Source organism: Alligator mississippiensis, chromosome 4 (genome assembly GCF_030867095.1).
Source record: "Alligator mississippiensis isolate rAllMis1 chromosome 4, rAllMis1, whole genome shotgun sequence".
Classification (NCBI taxonomy): Eukaryota; Metazoa; Chordata; order Crocodylia; family Alligatoridae; genus Alligator; species Alligator mississippiensis.
Genome location: NC_081827.1, coordinates 59,440,387 through 59,462,081, shown reverse-complemented (window position 1 = coordinate 59,462,081; position 21,695 = coordinate 59,440,387). Strand labels below are relative to the sequence as shown.

The following is a 21,695-nucleotide window of genomic DNA, read 5'->3' as shown; positions in this document are numbered from 1 at the left end:
GGTGCCATACAGTGTCATAGGCAGCTGTAAGATTGATAAAAACTACACCTGTTTTCTGCCTCATTTCAAATCTGTTTTCTATGTCAGATTCAGTAATGTAACTTGGTCAATGATACACCACTTTTTCTGAAAGCCAGATTGTTGTTTTGGGAGCTGGGGGTCAATGATGTTCTCTGTTCTATTCAGGATTACATGCTCCATGAGCTTGTATGTGACACAGAGTAGCAAGATGGGTTGGTAGCTCTTTGGATCCTCTGGTGGTTTATTTGGTTTCAGGATAGCAATGACATCAGCTTTTCTCCAGATTTTTGGATATCTGTTACTTTCTAGTCGTTTTATACATTAATTTCTGAAGCCATCTTTTCATTTCAGTTCCAAGCTTGGTAACAAATTCTGGGAATATCTTATCTGATCCAGCAGCCTTCCCAGTCTTGATCACTTTAATAGCTTTGTTAAACTCATCATTAGAGATAGGGGGGGTGGTTTAATTAAGGTTGATATTGGGTGATTTAAGTTGTTCATGAGGCACGTGTCTAATCATTTGTGTGTGTTGCTTACTTTACTAGCTTGTTGTTACTGTACTTGTTGTTGTTGCACTGCATTTTTGCAATGGAGTTTGTGAACTCTCAAGAGCTATACCTCTGGCTATGAAACCAGAAAAGACTTTTGAGACAGAAATGCAAGCTTACGTAGACTCAGTTGTCAAATCACTCCCTAAAGCAGACAGAAAATTGCAAAAAATAAAAACAGGAAGAGAGAAGGAGAATTCCTTGGGACTCTTGAAAGAAAAGACAGTTAAAGGTTGAGAAAGGTAGTTAAAGGTGGCTAAATTCAGCTCAAAGAAAAGTCTGGATGGAGCATGGGTGGAATTCTCCAGGTCTCTGAGTGCTGCATTTTTGCTTCTTTTTTTTTTTTTTTTACAAAAATCTGGGATCTTCATGGTACTATCAAGTGCCTAGTAAAACCCAGTTATACCTGGTCTGAACAGATCAGGGGGAATATGTTGAAGTGCAGTTGTTAGCATCTATGAGCACTCCCCGAAAAATCTTGAGACCAAAGATAACAGGTGAACATGGAGTATTCTCAACCAACAGGTCCTACCTTAGCACCAGAAATAGAAACAGAATGAGATCATCAACAGGTAGGACCCTCAGATGCCTCCAAGGGTCATATTCTTTGTCAGTTGAGGATGACAGTGAAACCTCCTGAGAGATTCATAGAGACTTACTAAAAGGACTGTAGAAAAGGGGGTAGGAAAGTGAGTGGCAAACACTTCAGAGTTAAGTGCTAGTAACCTCTCTTCTGTAGATGGGTGTTAATTGATTTTCATACTTATTGTTACTTTTGGTTTCTGGTTTTGTTTGGGCTTTGTTTTGCTTTTTGTTTGTTTGGTTTTTTACAGTTGCTTGTTTAATATGTCTTTTAAAATAAAAACGAATAAATACATTGTAGTGATGAATATTTTAAACATGAGTCAGGAGTGCAGTCAGATGCTAAAATGTGGGCTAACTGGCCATCAACAAATTTGAATGTGTAGCTTTAAATATATCATTATGTAGATATATTATTAGGAAAAAATACTTCAGAGTACCAGGAATTAAAAAAAAAAAAATTACTTTAATCATTATATTTAGTTTACAGAATGGAATTGATTTTTGGAAACCAGCCATGACAAGAGCAGTGAACAATGGCTGTAACAACTAGGCAGATGAAGTACTTGTTTTTGACCTACATTGAATTTTTAACCCCTATAAGGGCTTTGAGATTGTGTATTTTGCATAAGGCCTTTAGCTGAGACACTATTTTGCACATGCAACATGTCATTCTGAAAAGCTGGCTGAGTTTGGAGCCTGAGTTTGGAGCATCTATATGAAAGATTTGGGGTATGATTCTTTAAGGCCTCCAGACATTGGAGCCAGGAAGAAGGGCAAAAGAAATTCTGCAGATGAAGAATCAAAACTCTTACTTAGTTTCATAATCTGAAATGTATTTTGTTTTAGTGAATTCCAAGAAGCGCTGTAACAGGGATGGTGTATCAGTTATCTATTAGATATCATGTGTCACTGCCTATCATTCATTTGTATTTACTACTTAGTTATGTTACTACCTGTCTTCATAATAATGGTTGCATCTACATGTGTGCTTTACTGAGGAGTAGATTAGCTGCAGAGTAAAGGTCACCGTCTTCATGTGCAATAGTATTAGGCCACAGTAAATGAATTAATACCTCCTAGTACTGTCCCTGACAGCAGTAATTAACTGATTAAACACATGTAGATGCTGACCATGTATGTAAATTGTTCCTGGTCAGCCCAGCCAGCAGGGGGCCAGACTCCTGCCTGCCACCTAGTCACATGGCTCCACACTTTCAGCACCCTCGTGCCCCATCCACCCCATGCCACCACCCAGAGCCCAGGACAGAACAGGGAAGGAGTTGCCCTGGCATAAACTTTCCTGCTCTGGCTCAAATTGCTACTGTCCTGGGTGCATGTGTAGACACTGTGCCCAGGAGTACTTTACTGTGGCTCAAATGGCTCCAGAGTTTATTGTTTGAAATTGGATGCGTCCACATAGCAATTAATGTCAGCTATATTCAGTCAGGGTTTCACTGGATCCAGAATGGCAGAAAATGCCACAGGAGGACAAAATTACACCATTCCAAATCAACCACAAATACATTTATGCTGTATGGAAGGAACAGTGCTAACCAAAAAGGGGGCATACCTATAATGTCCAGGGAGCACGCTGATACATATACTTCACATTAAAAACCCCTCTGGAGCAGAAAAATTACTTATCTTACCAAACAAATATATTTGCCATGAGACAAAGAAAGCTCTGTTGAGGCTACATTGCTCTGCATAAATCCTTCTGAATTTGGTGCTGTAACTTAATAGAAGATTAAACTTTCTGCTATTAAAGGATGGAACTTATTTTCCAGCAATTAAAACTTTTCGGTTCTTGGAAATATTTATTGAAAGAAATTTTCTGATAAAAGTATCTTTACTGCTGAGATACCCTATATTCTGTGCTTAAAGACATTTTAATAAAGTAGCACATTGCATAAAATATTTTTAGTAACACTTTCTGAATTCTCTCCTGTTCACTAACGAGGCCAGAATGAAATATACTTTTAAAAGGTGAGGATAGGTTGCTATCTCTGTCCAATTATGAAAGCTATACTTGGGGATCTGGGGGTATTGGTTGTAGGGATCTAATAATTATGTAGAAATAAAACCAGTCTCTTTTGCTAACCGGCCATACATTGCTGCATGCAGACATCAAATACAACTGAAATGTTTAAACATTATTTAGCACCTGAGAAATTATGTTTCTAAGAGTTGCATGATTATGGTAATTCTTTGAATTTAAGCTAAAATCAGATTGGCAAAGACTGAAGATTTAGAGTTCACTGAAGCCAATGGAGAGACTATCTGCTATTGACTTCCATTGCCCTTCAACCAGGCTCTAAGGTATTTTAAATTTATTCTACTCCCATAAAAGTTTTGAACTATTCATACACTTACAGATAAGTAAACAAGGTAAGATTTTGTATGCTCTGTATAAGGCTGTACCAGGGAAAATCAAGAGAAGACTATATGCAATGCAAACAAGACAAAGTAGGTGACAGGCCCGATTTTTAGCCTTACAAGACCTAGAAATTTCAGGTATTTTGGACCAGGCCATTGAGACCCAAAGGTCCATACACTCTTCCTCAATAGACTGGCCTTGCTTCACTAAAATACTTTTGATTTTGTGAAGGAAAGTGTGAAAAAGGATGATTGTTCTCCCCCAAAAAACTCTCTCAAGTGTAAAAGGAAGCCTCGTACAGGCTACCCAAATGCAGACTGGTATAAACTAAACATGTAAAATGTCCCTTTGAGTATTGCCAGGAAGTGCAAGTGGGGAACCTGCAGCTGGATGATGAACCTCCTCCTTCATGTATGGAGATCTGTGTTATCTGTGCTCATACATAGTAGCTGTCAGTTAATGCATCAACATCATGACATTTTGGTACAGTGTATTAGCGTATGGTAAGATCTGTTTTAGTGCTGGACATGGTAAAAAGTAGTTTGCTCTCAAGACAGAAGACACATAGGTCTTGTCCAGATGTTCAGGGGCATGTGTTTGCAGTGACACACACAGTAGTGGAATACATTTGTGCTGCTACTGTGTGCCTCAGCACGTGCCCCTGCATGTGCACTTTGTTGCAGGACACATTGTCCGACTTTGGGCAAACTGCCCAGCTCCTCCTGGCATGCTGGAGCAGCAAGGGCACAAATGGAGTGGTATAGATGCTCCAACTGGCAGCCAGAGTGACTCCCTGGAGGACTAAGCCTGCATGTGTTCTGGTACATCTGTGCTGCAAATCTGAAGAGTGAGGAATGCTTTAATGTTTCATGCGTGCAGTTTGTGGTGTCACAATGAGGTTTGTGGTGCCATAAACCATATGTGCCTGCACATGTGGATGCAACTACAGGAACTATACTAGAGAGTGCATAAAAAAAATATCAAATCTGGATCCAAAGAAAAGACCTAAATGGGTATTCTAAATCTACAGAATATGATCTATGGCATTTCCTTTAGAATAAATTTATTTGGATATAATAAAAGCTGTGATACTTCTATTATCAAAATAGCAAAATAGAGATGAGAACTTTAAGTCCTGCATTTTCAAGTGAATTACATCCATTGATTTACACTATGAAAATTGAACGCAAATCTAATTTTTGTATTCACATAATATATTTTATTCCTAAACCAGACTTTTCTAAATGGTATGTGTGGTGGCTGGAGCTGGTCTCAGAAGCCGGGAACCCTGGGGGTGCTGCTCTGTACCCTAAGGCAAGGCCCCAGGGCCCCAGGAGAGATGAAGGACTCACCTAGAAAGCCACAGAAGCTGAGGCAGAAGCAGCATGTGCTGATACTGTGCCACCTCTTGAAGACTTTGTCAGTTAAGCTCGATGGTGTGAGGCTGATGACGTTAGCCTCCGGTGCCGCTGTAGATAATTTAAAAGGCCCAGCAAATGCTGAGCTAAGAGCAGGTTAAGCCCAGGAGTGGGGCAGTCCTGGGACACACAAGCGCAGTGGCAAGCTGGGGAATGCTAGTGCTGAAGTGGGGCTGGCTCAAGGAAGCTGGGAGTGCTGCAACAGCAGGGCAACTCCAGGCAGGGGTTCTTTTTTTTTTTTTGGTTTCCATCAGGTTATTTTGCTTTTCTTTCATTTTTTTGTTTGTTTGGGGGGGTTTTGAGTGGGAAGAAGCCCAGTGAGGTGGAGTGAGCCTGGGGTGCTGGCAGGAGACCTATAGCTACATTAACCCTCAGAAACCAAGCTGAAGTCCCCGGAGATTCGTCATACATAGTTCCTTTTTTTTTTCTGTGTGTCCCACGTTGGATCAGGGTTCATGGCCAGTGCCTGGATTGAGAGAGCCACCTGGGAGAGTGGGCACAGGGTAGGAGGCCTGATAGAGGCAGAATCCAGGGAAAAGACAAAGACTGGCCAAACCCTAATGAACAGGCTCAGGGGCCAAAGGCAGCAGCAGCTGGTGGAGGTTTTTCAATACCTGGTTGGTGAGTGGGTGGGGTGTATTGGAGACGGAGCCCCAAGGCCAATTCCATGGGAACCACGAGTACTACCTGTCCTGGGCGTGAGATCACACCACTGAGCCCCTCCTTCAAATATGATTTCATCAAGATGTGGCAGGAGAGTAGGGGACAGCCTAGCTTGGGAGTGGGGAAGAGCTCATGGGACCTAAATCAGCATAGCAGAAGCTTGACAGTATGACACAGAATCCAAATCAACTCTTGACAAAAACCCTTATGGCATCTCTTGACATTAAGATAAACCGTGTTAATCAATTTCTTGGTTACCAGATTAAATATAAGAATTACTATGGACCAACAGTCTCATCATCATTCAATAAAACTAGATATATCTAAGCAGATTAATGATTGCATTTACACTGTTAGGAAGAAGTCTAGTGAACATTCCATGTAATTGCTATACTGTTGTGAAGCTTTATCAAGTTTTAGAACTGAAGTTATCATCAATTTGTTCATAGTGCATTTGTAAACTATACATATTTATTTTTACCACTTATGTAGTATCCAAGGGTGGGTTTCTGTTTATTTTTGCCTAAGTGTTAGTTTTTTAGTCTACTAAGGGGCACTTTTGGCAGTGTTACACAGGAGAGATTCTGTTTCCTGGACACAGAACCCTACATATACAGGCCTTGTATTTCTAGTACATTTGTTCTGGGAGAATATGTTTCTACTTATTTCTACTGGGAGAACTTACCAGGAGTACATTTCTCCTGGTAGAAACTACAGATGTACAAGTGTTCATTCAATTTCTGCAATGGGAAACATGCCCCTTTTGGGAGAAGGATCACACAGGTGGCCAACCTGGAAGATCTCCCTTATTAAGAAACTCACAAAAATGAATGCTTATATGCTCCCCTCCCAGTCTAGTTCTGGAAGGAAGGGGAACAGCAGGGCAAGGGGGGACTGCTAACTGGGTGGCAGAGGGTGGCAACAGTGAGGCTGGGAACTTGACTTGGAGAGGCTATCCATAGGGATACAGGACTATGCTCCCCACACTTCCCCAGATTGGGTATATGTCCACAGGCTGCATGTATATAGCAGCATAAGTGCCTGGTGAATGTATAGATAACCAAGCATGCTCAGTTTATGCCTGTGCACACTTTATGAATCCCCAATATCAGAAAATAGAATTGCTACTGCACATAAGTGCCAAAGATGGCACTTAAATGACTAAAAATCTGCCTCTTCGGGAAATGGAGCTCAATCCCAAATGAGCACACAGGGTTTTTTAACACTGAAAATGACAGGCCCTGTCCCTAGCTTGTTTACAATTAATGGTGGTTGTACAGCACATGAATCTGCACAGATCTAATTACAGATCTGGGGCCTATAAAGAACCTAATAGGAAAATGCTATTGTATTTACACAAATCTAAGATGACTTCAAATTTAAGATGACCATCCTCCAAAAATTAGACTCATTACAAGGAAAATTAACCTTAGGTGTCTTAAATTCATCCTTCCATACTTCTGTGGTAGGGAGAACAGTGGTAGGGTGTGAGGTGCCAGGCCTCTACTCCTTGCTTCCCTGCCTTGTTCTCTTCCCATGTCTGCCACCACTGTTGCCTACCCCCACAATGCACCCCCCTGCATGTGCCCCCTGCTGCCTGCCCCCACTCACTGCCTCTCCCACCTACTTCCTCTTCAGCCTACTCTCCCTATTTCCCCCTGCAGCTTGCTTCTCCTACCCCCGGCCCTTTTGTTTTCCCCTCCCACTTCCTGCCCAACCATCCCCCTTACCTTCTGCTAGCTTTGCTCCTCTGAGGCAGTTAGCAGCAGCAATGATCCTGCTCGACTGCAGCCCAGCTTACTCAAAGAGAAGTGATGGCAACTCCCAGCCAGGCTAAGTTAGAGATGGATGGACTGGGGCCAGAGCAGAAGGTAAGGGGAGAGGGAGAAGTGAGAGGGAGGGAAGCAGAGGCTGAAGGGGCAGGCTGAGTCATGGGGACAAGGAATAAGAGGGCAGGCTACAGTTTCCCCCCCAAAACCCTGTCTCCCCTATGCTTTTCCTAGACATGTGTCATAGAGTCAGAGAGAAGTAGGGCTGGAAGAGACCTCTAGAGATCATCTAATCCAACCCCCTGCCTGTGGCACATCCCTATCCAAACCATCCCATACAACAATAATCTAGTACAACAGAAAAAGTGGGGAGGGGAGGGAAGGAGCAACCAAGCAAATCCCAGAAGCATGGGAAATACCCATGGCAGAAAACAGGCACAGCTACACCCGCTTAGATCATCCCCTACCAGTGACTATCCAACCTCTTCTTGAACACCTCCAGTGATGGAGAGTCCACAACTTCCCTAGGCAGTCTATTCCACTGCCTCACTATTCTAACAGTGAGGAAGTGTTTCCAGATATGCAATCTAAATTTACTTCACTGTAACTTCAAGCTATTGGTCAACATTCTCCTCTCTGCAGCAAGAGAGAAAAGGTACTTTTCCTTTTCTTTATGGTAGCCCTTCAAGTATTTGAAGACCATTGTCATGTCCCTTAAGTGCCTTTTCTACAAGCTGAGTATGTCTAGCTCCTTCAGCTTCTCCTCTATGACTTGCCTTCTATGCCCTTGATCATCTTTGTTGCCCACCTCTGGACCCTCTCTAACTTCTCCACATCCTTTTTAAAATGTGGAGCCCAGAAATGCACAGTCCAGAAGAAGCCTAGTCAGTGCTGAGTAGAGAGGCACTATTACACTATTAGGTCTTGCACCTAATGCTTCTACTGATGCATCCCAAACCCACATTCACCTTTTGTGCAGGTGCATCGCACTGAAGACTCATATTGAGTCTATGGTCTACCAAGACTCTCAAGTCATTTTCCAAAGAACTGCCATCCATCCATGTGTCCCCCATGTTATAGTTAAAATTTTTGATTAATCCTCCAAGGTGTAGCACCTTGCATTTGTTTGCATTTAACTGCATCCTGTTAGCTCTAGCCCAACTTTCCAATCCATTGAGATCTTTCCGAATTGTGCTTGCATGCTCCAACATGTTCATGATCCGTCCCAGTTTCATGTCATCTGCAAATTTGCTCAGGAAGCTTCCTATACCAGCTTCCAAATCATTAATAAACACATTGAACAGCACTGGGCCCAGGACAGACCTCTGTGGGATTCCACTCAAAACTTCCTGATATTCTGACATGGACCCACTAATAATTACCCTTTGCTTGTAGTCAGGGTGGATTTGATTTAAATCAAATCAATTTCAATCATGATTTAAATCATGATGTAAATCACTGGTCAAGAAACCTCAATTTAATCGTTGTTTTCTACAAATAGTGCATTCTTGTTTGATATCTTTTATTCATTTAACTTATTGAAAGTTTGCACTTTTAGAGAAAGGTAAGGGTTTGACTGTGTGTACACAAACTTACAGAAAGACACTAGGGTTGCTGGGTGGGTAATCAGGCCTGTTGTCTCTCATCTCCATATACTGCTTTTAACAAGGATGTTATCTCTGGAGAGAAGAAATTCTCTCCATGCCTGAAGAAGGGCGTTTGTGCCCGAAATCTTTCAAAGAACATTTTTTCCAACTATTTAGCTGGTCTAATAAAAGAGATCACATCTGCCCAAAGAACCTTGTCTGCCCACAATCTCTGGAGACACAAATCCACAGTTTGAGAACTGAAGCTAAGCATTACAGAGATGCTTAATGGGGTCTTCTAGACTGAGCACTGAGCCCCATTGGGTAGAGTGGTTTTCTTTAATCTGCAGTAATTTATAGATGAGCCTCTGGGAACCCCATAAGATTGGGCCCCTAATATAGTCCATGGCTTTTTGTGACCTATTTATAAAACTTCTAAAAAGGTTACTTGAATATATTGTCTCAAATAGTATATAATTATAAGTTATAATCCCCATTCCATGGTGATATATTTAAACTTTAACATATCTTAAATTAAAACTATCTTTATATGGGTTTATTTAAAAAAAACATTTAACAACAACAACAAAAATACGACTAAATAAAAAAATTCAATTTTTTAAATAAAAAAAAATAGTTGATTTTTATCCACCCTGCTTGCAGCTACTGAGCCAGTCATTGATTCACCTTGTAGTTTTGCAAATATAGTACTTTTACATTTTTGTATGGTTTGTCTTTTTGGATTTGCAGTCTTGCAACCTTAAATCAGAGTTAATAAAAGGTTTGCGTCGTCTATGACTGTGTATAATCTAGGCCAACAAAGCTGTGAATTGTAGTTAGTTCTTTTAAATGCAGTTTATAGTATAAAGAACTACACGTTTTAATAAACTGTCTTTTAAAACACAAAAAAACTACTCATCTATGTACAATAACTTGGCCCACTAATGCATTTATTATGGTGACTATGAAAGCATAAAGTGTCAAACATAGCTGATCAAGTCAAACATGTAATTCGATGCATTAAAATCACTTTATGAGTTTATGTTTCATTTCTACCCTAGAAGATATTGCTGTCTACCTCAGAAGGAAAATTCATTTACTTAAAGGCTGCAAGATATGATTAGAAAAAAAAATACAAAAAGTTATGTTTTATTTTTTTTCAGGGTGAACTTAGGTAAAAGACAAGGTAGGGTGGTACCTTAGAGTCAGAAGTGGTTAGTCACTAATTGCCACGCTGCCCTGCCTTTTTCATTGTTTTATATAAACATATGTAAATTATTCAGATCTTTGTATCAACTTTGATCAATTTTATGAAATAACTCCTGCCAATTTTTCATCCCTTTAGTACTGTATTAATAGTCTGCCAAATCAAACAAAGATGACTTCTAATCTATATTAAGAACTTTGTTTTTTAAAGAAAACTATATATAGATATTACATGCAATTATATCAGGAGGACGTTGGTTAAATTACAAAGATCTCTGGCACACATTACATTTGTGGCGCAATTGACATGTTACTCAAGCCCTAAATAGTAACATGCCACGCCAGATATTTGGCCAATTTAAGGTGTAAATAAATGTAGAAGTCACCCATAAAGATGATCCACATTGGGCATGTCTGCATGTGCAATTAATTCAAAGCATATTGTGCCGGAGTTTATTGCTCCTGGGTGCCACATTTACATGCACATGCAGGACCACAAAATATTGAGCTGGGTTGGAGCAGCCCTAGCTGGCAGGAGGCCCAGTGTGTTAGCCTGCTAGACTAGAGCTGCTCTGACCTGGCTCAACATGCTACAGAGGGGCTGGCTTGGATACAAGGGTGCTCCAGTGCAGGGCTAGCCAGCAGGCAGCCCCCACACTGAAGCACTCTTGTGCCTCAGCCAGCCCCATCAGCATTTACATGTGTGTTGCGGTGCACTAAAGAACCCAGCTGCAGGATAGTACTTGTATTTACAAGTACTAACTTGAGGCAGACTTTATTTGTTTCCTGCAGCCTATTAGGGGCGGCTACATGTGTAGACACCTAGACATTTACTGTGAAGCTAATTAGCCAGCTCCGCAGTAAATGTCTCATGTAGACTCACCCATTGTGTGTTAAATTTAACATGTGGCACCCCCTACTACCCCATGCCTGATCCTGACACTCATCTGATTGGGCATGGGGCAGGATTGAGTACAGGGTAGCTCCAGAGTCTGGGACAGGTACTTCCATTATTGATCCTCAAGATTGTGCTGGTGACCACCCTGGGTCTGAACAGGGACTGGGGCTTCCTGGTACCAGATTGTGAAGCTTAGCTGAGCCTTGGGATTTGACACAGGACTGCCCCAGAGTGCAGTGCAAAGCCTACTCCTGTCCAATTCATGGGACTGACCTGGGCACAGTTCTGGTTCTGACTCCGGCTGCCCCTTTTTCTATCCCCAGACACAGCCCTGGGTGTGATTGGGTCTCAAAATGTATGCACAACTGCAGATGGGGGGATTTATCTTACCCCTAGCTGCATACACACATTTAAATAGGCACCTAGCACATACAAGAGGGGATAGGGGAGCTTCCCCCATAACCCAATGCTCATACCAGGTGTCTCTTTAATTTGGTTTGTGCAGCAGTGGATGTGGGATCTCCCGCATTTCCAGCTGCACTATGGGGAGCACTCAGTTTGGGGAACTGCAGTTTGGGGCTGCACTAGAACTGCTCAAGGCACCAGCCTCATGCCCACTTGGACAACCATTTGTCTCCCGCAGGCCAGGAGGCAGGGGGACACCAGCTCCCCTCAGTCTGGGTGGAGGCCTCAGACCAGCCCCAGGTAGGCATGGCCTCCTGGGCAGAGGCCCTAGCAGCACTCCTCGTTGACACCACTGTATATGCTGCTGTTTGTTGGATCTGCGTGGTATCTACGCTCTACCCATACAGGAGTCTCCCTCCTGGCCCTTCCTGCTTGCCCGCCAGTGCGAACACCTGAGCAAACAGTGGCGCGCTCTTACAGATGTTTTGCTGAGATTGTACACTACCCAAGCCAAAGCAGCAAAATTCCAAGGGCCTCCCCTACTGTGGATGCATCTGGACCTGGCATGGTTTCCAGGAAGATTTCCCTCCCTTGCCTCACATATACTGTGGAGGATGCAGATGGTGACCACACAACCTGGATGAAAATGTTCCTCAACTTGAGTTCCAGGCAGAAATCCAGGGACTGCCAGCATCCCTTTAAGCATCCAAAGGTGCACTCTATCACTATTCAGCAGCTGCTCAGCTAGTAATTGAAGTATGGTCCAGCCAGCCAATATATGGTTTCATGAACCAGGGGAGCAGGGGGTAGGCCAGTCCTTCAAGTAATGGATAAATCCATGGTGAAAGTGCTGGGGGAAAATCCCTGCTGCTTCATCATCTTCAGGAAGTCAGAGTTCCTGAAAATGTAGATGTCATGTATCCAGCTCTACTACCTAACATTCGTGTTAGTGGAGCACCTGTGATCCATGACTCCCTAGAGTATAACTGAAAAGAACCCCATTATGATTTATGTAATCCAAGATGCAGTGAAGGGGGCACAGAATGAGTATGTGGGGCCCAATGATGGCCCCCACGCAGCTTGGAAAGCCCATCCGTGCAAGCCCAGCAATGACCTCCTGTGGGTCCCTGAGCTGGATGAACTGAGGTTCCTCAGGTATGGTATCACACTATGCACACCCCTTGTTGTAGTTGTGTGCCCCACACCAAACTGGAATGAAGGCTGTTGGTGTGTAGCAAGTTGCCAGAGCCACATGTCTCTTGCTGGACACAGGGAACTGAAGCCCAATGTCCTGGTGCTGGATCAGGAGGACCAGCTTGGTGCAAAAGTCCCAGTCCAAGCTCAAAGGCAGTGGCCAGCAATGATGATGTGGCATCCAATACTGGCCCTGCAGCACCCCAGCTTACACTGCATTGTGTTATGCCTCCTGCAAGGAGGCCAACATGATTCCCATGGCAGCAATCCTCAAAGTAGTGCTTCACCAGGGCCACTCATGCTGCTGAAGCAGAGTGCCTTTGGAGTAGAGAGTAGAGAGGTCAGGGAAAGGTCAGGTCTGCTACTCATCTCTAGGAAGCCCCTGGAGATCTAATGCCAGCTGAAACAGTCAATCAAGAAGGGAGCGGAATTCACATCATCACTTCACTTCAGCCAACTGGTGCTTTCAACTGTGCTCAGATGTTTATGGCCACTATTAGAAATAATGGAAAAAGTTGCTCTAGCACAACATGCTGGGTGGCCTGCTTGATAACCCTCTACTGGTGAAGCATAAGTGATGCACGTAGCATGGTAATATTTATTACTAAACCTACTTCTTAGAACATGTTCTGATGTTAACACTACATAGTGTTCGATTTTAAACATATTAAGTGTCCCGTGTGACAAGGCCCTACATTTCAGTGGTGTGCTTCACTTGGATAGTTTACCCTTTGGAAAGTTTACCAAAATGAAACCATTTGCCTCACAACTAGTTAGACAAAGCAATGAATGAAAAACTAATACATTGTATCATCAAAATAAATGTTAACATTATACATCTTTCTTTCTTCTGCTCATTAAAAAAAAACACAAGTCTACCGTTACTGAATGTGTGACATGTAATATATAAATAATGTCTCTAATTAATGTTGGGTCTTGCCTAGGGTTATTTTATTTCATTGCCTCCAGCTAAAATGAAAATAATTTATGTTTCTCTTCATGCTCCTAATTTCCCATTAGACTTGCTCTTCATTTTAAAAAGAATGCATGAGAAGAAACATCTTTTTCAATTTTAAAATTGTGACAAAAGTTTAATGGGAATGTTATGTGAAAGGAAACATAGCTTTGCAAATTTTCAGATAGTAAAATCTCAAAACATCTTTAAGAATACCCTGATACTTTGTGTAAAGTTTTATTTTTCTTTATAATTCAATGTTCTCATACCAACTTGAAAATAAAAGCTCTCTATCACGTTGCCTCCCATTGATACCTTCTCTTGATAGTTTCAGAACCTTTATTTTTCTGTATAACAGCCTCTTAATAGCTCTTCATCAGTTTCTCTCTTTTGGTTACTCTTGGTTTAAAAATACAGTCTAACACAATGCTCTGTATAAGGGCATACCCTTGTTCCATATAATGATACTATAATCTGTTCTAATTCTATTTGTGTCATAGCATTTTGTTTGCCTTTTTACCATTCCTGAAGACTGAATCATAGATTTTCATTGTATTCTTCACAATGATGCCAAGAATTTGTTTGGTTTCACCTGAATGATCATACCTGACTTTGGATGTAGAAATATATAAGAGTTGCTCGTGTTATTGTTCCAAATCTGCATTATTTTGAATTTGTCAAGTCAGTTTCAAAAGTGCTGCTCATTTATTAATTTTTTTAGGTCCCTCAGAACTTCTACATGGGCTTTTCTAGTCTTGACTAGCTTAAATCATTTTGTATCATCTATGATTTTTGCCATGTCACTGGGGCTAAGTACAGACAGTCAAAAAACCTGAGGCTGAATTGATTCAGTCTTTACAAAAGCTGCAAAGATTGAAGCAATAAGCAAATGAGCAGACAATCACTTTTGATTCAGGAAATGCAGCTACATACCTGCAATTGCTCAAGCTAGAAGCTGGGGGGGCACTAGAGCAAGGCTCTCTGGCACATAGACAGCATGGGCTGGCTGTGTGTTCACTTGACCTTTCTCCTGCTACCGAGGTCTCTGGAATTTGCAGTCCACAATCACAACAGCAGGACTCTGCAGGGTTGCTCATCACTTCCTCTTCCTGCTTCCAGGTGCTTCTGGGATTTGTAGTCTACAGTTACAGCCACTAAGTAAGCCAGCAGGGCAGAGCAGCCCTGTGCTCAGGCAAAGGTAAGTTTAACCCTTGGCCCTGGCCCTGCCCCAGCCCCAGCCCCAGCCATGGTTTGCCTAGGGGGGAGGGGAGGGCAGTGAGCCAGCCAGGGAGGCCAGTGAGCCAGCCCTCACTTTTTTGGTTAGGAAGCGGAGGGGCGGGGCCAGCCCTACTCTCTGGAGAAGAGAGCCCAGCCCAGCCCAAGGCCAAAAAGCATGTTGGGATGCAGGGATGGTAGGGGACTCTGATTTAACTTAAACCAGGAAGGGGCCTGGGACAGAAGTTTCATAAACTGGTTTGACCCAAATCAGTTAAGTCTGATACTACATTCAACCAGGTTTATCTTAAACCAGTTTCAGCCATTTTGAAACTGGTTTATGTGCACTGAACTTCTGTTCTGTTACAGGTTTAAACCAGTTTCTGATCACTTAACTGGTTTATGTGCAACTTCTGTGTCTAGCCCAGGAGTTCACATTTCCAGGTCATGGATGTGTGCATTTATCATCATTTCTAGCTCAGAATTTTAGGGCTCTACTCTTAGTTTTCAGTATGACAAGATATGAATATTTATTCTTAGGTATTTTCTAATCCCTTTTACCTCTCTACCCATGTCTAACTAATTTTCTTAATTGTCTTGCTAGGAACCTTGTCAAAAACTTTTTGAAAGTCTAAATAAATTAGATCAACCAGTTTCTCTTCATCTGTTATTTTGATGTCATGCTCAAAGAATTTTAACAGATCAGAGAAGGATCATTTTCCATTACAAAGGCTATGTTTGCTTCTTTTTATCATATGTTAATGTAGGCTCTTCTTTAATTATTCTATTTTTAATTATCATTTCAATCTATTTACCTGATTCTGAACTAAGATCCATATTTAAAATAAATGGCTCAACCTTTATTAATCTTCACTTTTTTAGTACACTTTATTTTAGTAAAAGACTGCAGTGGCACAGCTTCTCAAAGGCTTGTCACTGTGGTACACCATAGTGGCCATATGGCTTTTCCTGAGCACAGGCACCCAACCCACTGACACAGATACTTTCAGGTAGAGAATGTATGCCAATGACACTACTCTGGGGCCACTCCAGAGCCTTCCCTAGTAGCTGCCCTCAAGTTCAGGGACATCAAGGTCTTGAGAGGGACCACAGAGGATTGTGTGAGGGATGGCCCATCTAGGACAAGCCACTTGCATGGTATAGACATGCCCGGAGTTACCAAATGTAACATTTGATCCTGGTTACTTTTTTTTTGCTTCAGTCCTCATTATAGAGGATGTGGCAGGGCACTGTTTGTGCCTGCCACTTTAAGGGCTGGAAGCCAGCAGCCAGCAGGTGCCTGATTAGGGCAGCCATTTTAGATTCAGGGATGCCCATATAAACAGGGCTGTGCCCGTCTCCACTCAAAGGCTTGCTCCCGAGCTGCCTTTGCCCGGGCAGCTGACTTTGTTCACCAGGTTACCTCACGTAGACCCTAGAGGGTACCTCAATTACCTTCGACGTGACCCCCAAACTCGCCTGCCACAACTTTGGATGGTCTTTCAGTAAAGGGGTCCCCTTTGAGGGTGCCTCCAGAGTGGTCACGCATCCCGGTGGATGTCTCCGGGGCTCCAACCTCCCCTACACCCCGGCCATACGCCAACCTTCTAGACAAGCCTCAAGATCTTTAGCAGCTATTCCCCGTTGATATCTTCCTGGTCCCCACGTCCTTCCTCGCTGACGGGCACCTCGGGCTCTGACTGGACCCAGAGGGTCTGGTGACATGTGGTCTTTGGAGAGGTCCCTTCCGATGCCCCATGCTATCTACAGGAGATGCCGCTGTTCCTCTTCGTGCTCTCTCGTGGTCTCTTTCCCGCCTTTGACCGGGGTCACTGCTATCCCAGCCTGGGACAGAGGGCTACGCTAACCTGCACTAGACAGGAAACTAAAATAGAACAGCCCAAAAAAGGAAAACACAATCGAATACCTTCACCAACGTAAAGCCCCAGGCCCCAGAAGCAACCTGATGTGAAAAACAAAACTGATACCCCGACTACAAGAACAATGAGACAGGGAAGGACAAAACAGACAAGGGGAATCACAGGAAGCATCCCACACTCCCTTAGTCCCCTAATTCCCCTAAGCAAGCATACCCTCAGGGTCGGGGTCCACGCCTCCAACCCAGTTGAGGTCTCCTTCTACCCCACTGGGACCTGCCTCTGCCCTGTGGCTGCAGCCCCCGTTGCCTCTTGTAAGCGCTCCCATGCCAGCTCTCCCTGACGGCTCTTTTGATCCCCGCTGGGCTTCTCCGGCACAGGGATTCCCCGCAGCTGCTGCCGCCACCACCGCTGCTGCCTTCCCTCCTAGCATCTTCAATCCCCGCCAATCTTCCCTGGCTTGGGGATCCCTTGCAGCTCCTGCTGCCTCCGCTACTGCCACTGCTGCTGCCGGCCTCCCTGATGTTGTCTTCAATCCCCGCCAATCTTCCCCAACTCGGGGAACCTTTACAGCTCCTGCAGCCACCGCTGCTGTCGACTGCAGCGGCTGGACACTCTCCAACCAGCAGTTCCCCGCCGGGTCTCTGGCCCTCGGCGTCCCCACTCCTGCACTTTCTGGGCTTATTTTTATCATCACTGGGTGATACCTCATTACATCACCCGGCCCCAGCTGGAGATGGGTGTGACTGATAAACCACTCGGGCGGTTTTCCGTGGCGTGCCTCCTCATTGCTCTGGGCCCCTGCAGCAGGTTTGTTTGTTTTTTTTCTTTGATCTGGGGTCTGCCTCTGACCGAGGCTTCCCCCTTGCCTGACCTGTGTCCCTGTGACAAGGGCATTTTGCTGCTGGGAGGCCAGGCAACAACATTGCCTGGCTGCAGGGCTGCTGGTATCATCTGGAGGTAAGGGAGGAGCTGTAGGGGATGGTCAGGAGGCTCCTGGTCCTGGGTATGACCTAAAGCTGCACCCTGCCAGGAGTGGGTGGCCTGGTGGGGCTCTTAGTGGCGCGGGAACCCCAGGAAATACCAGGCCAGTTACCACCCCGGTGAAAGGTAGGTTAGGGCACCTTAACCCCTAGCCCCCACAACCGGGTGGGTTACCCGCTTTGTAGGGTCTGGAAGGTGGACCCCAGTGAGAGAGTGGGGCCATAGATTCACAGCTGTCTGGACATCCCCTGACTGGTCAATGCTGGGGCCAGGACTGGAAGGGTCAAAGGGCCAGGGGCCCACTGTGAGGAACGCCCAAGAGCTGAGGGCCTGGTGTTCTGACTGGCCTGGAGGTGGGCCAGGGCTAGTAGCCAAAGGTCCTGGGGGGGAACACACCCGTAAGGGGGAAGCAGTTCAGGGAGCTATGCTGCCCAGGATGAAGGTGAAATAGGCCGTCTGAGGAGAGGAATCCAGGCAGGGTTCAACTAGTAGAATTCTGGGGCCCAGTGCGGGGGCCGGTGATATTGATAACATCTCGATGCCATCTGCGAGGCTTGGGCTACGGTGTAGGGGAGGAATGGAGCTGCAGAGAGCACCCCCTGGCTTTGGGGCAAGAAATGGGCAGCCTCCTGCTTAATTTACAGCAATTAATTAATTACCAACAAGGCATGGTGGGTGAGAAGGCAGGCGGTTAGCCCACAAACAGGAGGGCAGGCCACTGCGAAAATCGGCCCCAAGAAGGCCCCCCTGTTACAGAGGATGTTGGGAGAGGGGTTACTAAAGTGGAGATGTCAAAAGGAGGTCACGGAACAAATTAAAAAAAAAAAATATATATATAAATAAACCAGGATCAAATGACATGTTTGGTAATTCAGGTCATGTCTACACCATGATAGTGGCTTGTCTTAGATGGGCCATCCCACATACACAATCTTTGTCTCTGCAATAATTCCTTCAGAAACTCTCCCTTTATCCCTTGATAGAGTAGTAGATCCACAGGTGACCTCATGAGCTTCCTATTTCTGACATGTCTGAAGAATGTCTTATTATTCTTTTTAGGCCTTTGTCTATATGCTCTTCAAAGTCCCTCATAAACCATCTAATTAACACCTTACATTTTCCTTCCATAGTTTATGTTCTTTTTATTAGCTTCACTTTGTCTGGATTTACATTTTGTGAAGGATACCTTTTACTTCAAATAACTTTTTGCCCCTTGCTATTTAGCCATACCGATTTTTTCTTGTATTTTTTATATTCTCTCTTGGAAAAATCTATAGACCAAATCTATTTTTATACTCTCTTTAAACTATGGATGCAAAAAAAAATTACAATTAATAGCAGGCATGTGAGATGATTTATATGTTTCCATACCTTATTTTCAAACCAAAGGATATATAAACACATCACAAGTACCAACAATATATACTTTCAGATAGAATAATATTCTTTTTATTCTCAAGTATTCCTTCATGTGCAGCATTGATTTAAATATAGCTTCTTCAAATAAAATTAAATAAATAGTAAATTAAATAGTAAAATTAAACTACTGCGTGACATTTTCACAGACAAAGCACCTGTACAGATGATTCTTTTATATCAGTGGAAAAAGAAAGAAGCCGACTCTTTTACATGACAGTAATTGCTAGAACTGATTGTAGTGCTACCCCTAAAGAAAAACTCACCAGTGTAAGTTACATCCATGTAGGCATCCTAGCTAGGTACCACCATTCAAAAAGCCCAAGGAAGAACTGATCCAACTAATGTGGTTTTCTGGAAGTGGCATTGTTCAGATCGGTACTGAACAGAGCACACACTCACCCTTTTTAGAGGGAAGGGGGTAGGTAAACCTTAGACCAGGTTTTGCCATTTTTAAACCAGTCTATGCATGGCAAACATCTGATCTGTTATGGGTATAGACCAGTTTCTGATCACTTGTACTGGTAAAAAAAAAAAAGGTGTAATGTCTGTACCAGGCAACTGTGTGTATAATCAACCCAGATAGTAATTTGCTTAATGCAAACAGGCTATTACTTGCTCATCTCTCACCTAGTGGAAAGGGTCTGTAAAAGCCCTAATGGATCAAGTACCCTGGGATAATGCATTATCCATTCATTCTATAACCCAGTGTAGTCTACATTGCTGTAAAATTTTTATATAAATTACATCAGGGTTAAGCAATACATCCTGTGGCCTGACACAATATTATTTCCTTTATAAGTTTTATTTTTCTTATTAAGTATTCATTTCAAAGTCACAAAGAGATAGAGAATGCATGTTTATTGAGGTTTGACTATCTATACAAAATTCATTTACTATAATTGGATTTTACTGATTTCCTACCAGAATAAAATGATTCTAATATTTCCCTTCTTCCAGAAAGCTCTGGCAGACTTTCCCCAGTCAGGATAGGGCTTGTCCTGAAGCATCATATCAGTAACCTAGAGGAAAAGGAGGAAATAATTCAGGATTAAATAAATGTCACAAATGCAAGTGGTAATTAGGATTTAAAATGTACATTCTTAGATTACTAACTTGTTTCATTTTTGATCAAGATAATCAACATTTGTAATGATAATTGCATTTGGCAATCTGGACCAAAATAATTTGCAGCTCTTTTGTTAAGAATCTACTTGAAGCAACTATTCTGCCCCATAGAACTTTTGTACATATTAGCTAGAGATATCAGAGGGCTCTTGCATGGCCAAGCATACAAGGAGGACAGGAGCTAATCTAAATGAGCAAATTGCTTGTACCGTCTTCATCAAAATTATGAAGATGTAGCATAAACAGGGTTTAGGTTACTTTCTACATATGGTTATGAAGCAAACACATACAGTTCTATTCCAGTCCAATCAGGGACACAGTTCCAAGTTTGGTGATAGCACTGTCAAGAGATTTTTGGCTCTTGATATCTGAATTAGAGTCCAGCAGAGTAAAGCCAGGGAAGCATATGTATTAAGGGCCATACGTCCCTTTGTTCTGTGTGCCTTTTTCATTGGCATCAGGGATCAAGAACAGATCAAGAGGTTGTAAATGACCCTAAAACTTGCATGTTATTTAAAATTTGAAATGCTAATTCTAATTTTCAGTACTCGTATCTAAACAGACCATCTGTCAAACTCTGCTGAGAGACTCACATGTATATTCAAGTTTTGGATGATTTACAAAAAACAAAATTCAAAATAGGCCTGAACTAAAGGGATGGCATTTGGATATACCCCCATCTTCGGAGATGCTAGAAATCCATATCCGTTTTTTTCAGATTAACCCTACTGAAAAATACTGCATAGTTATCTTGTCCACTGTTATGCAAAAGATTGAACAGTATGGAAAACACATATGTAAACAAAACAACACTACTAAGTCTGTATACAGCCTTTGCTATAAAATATGGATGAAGAAAACAAAAAACTTATCTGCCACGAACTTCAGCATGTATTTTTTAAATACTGTTAATTGTTTTGATAAACATGGAAGTAACACTTTGAGTTCTAAAAAGATATTCCCACGTTTTATTAATTTTGAAGAGAAGTCATTTTTACAAAGGAGTTCTTATTTTCAAAATAAAATCAACAAGAAAATAAAATGCAATTTAATTTTGTCTTCGAAAGTGTGAATTACTACTTTCAATCAATGATGTTTAATAGTTTTTACCAAAGGAATAAACAGCCCCTGATTAAATTTAAACCACATATAAATTAAAATTCAACTCCTAATACTATGGGATTAAAAGTGTTTGGTTTAGCAGCGTTGGGTCCTAAATGATGATGACTCTTTCAATGATACATAGTATATAAACAGAAGTACACACCTTGGGATTCTATGCTTTTGTCAAATTTATCTTGAATGAAGAATGGATTATATCATGAAATGCTACTTATTCTAATTGTTTTCTTTAGGTTAGTTTTAAAAATAATATCACATCACCATGTTATGACAGTTTTTATTTTAATAAGACCCCAAGTTTAACTAAATAAATATTTGGATAATTACC

The 21,695-nt window shown here is 42.5% G+C and overlaps 1 protein-coding gene across 8 annotated transcripts in view; it reads right to left on the bottom strand.

Annotated features, from left to right (window-relative positions):
• The window catches only part of TMEM117 (transmembrane protein 117), a 397,723-nt gene that overhangs the window by 120,240 nt on the left and 255,788 nt on the right, over positions 1-21,695 (bottom strand). For all 8 annotated transcript variants that reach the window (XM_019492756.2, XM_059726034.1, XM_006272241.4 and 5 more), the window contains one exon: positions 20,042-20,139. In XM_019492756.2, coding sequence (XP_019348301.1) covers positions 20,042-20,139 — 98 coding nt within the window. The remainder of the gene's footprint in view (positions 1-20,041; positions 20,140-21,695) is intronic.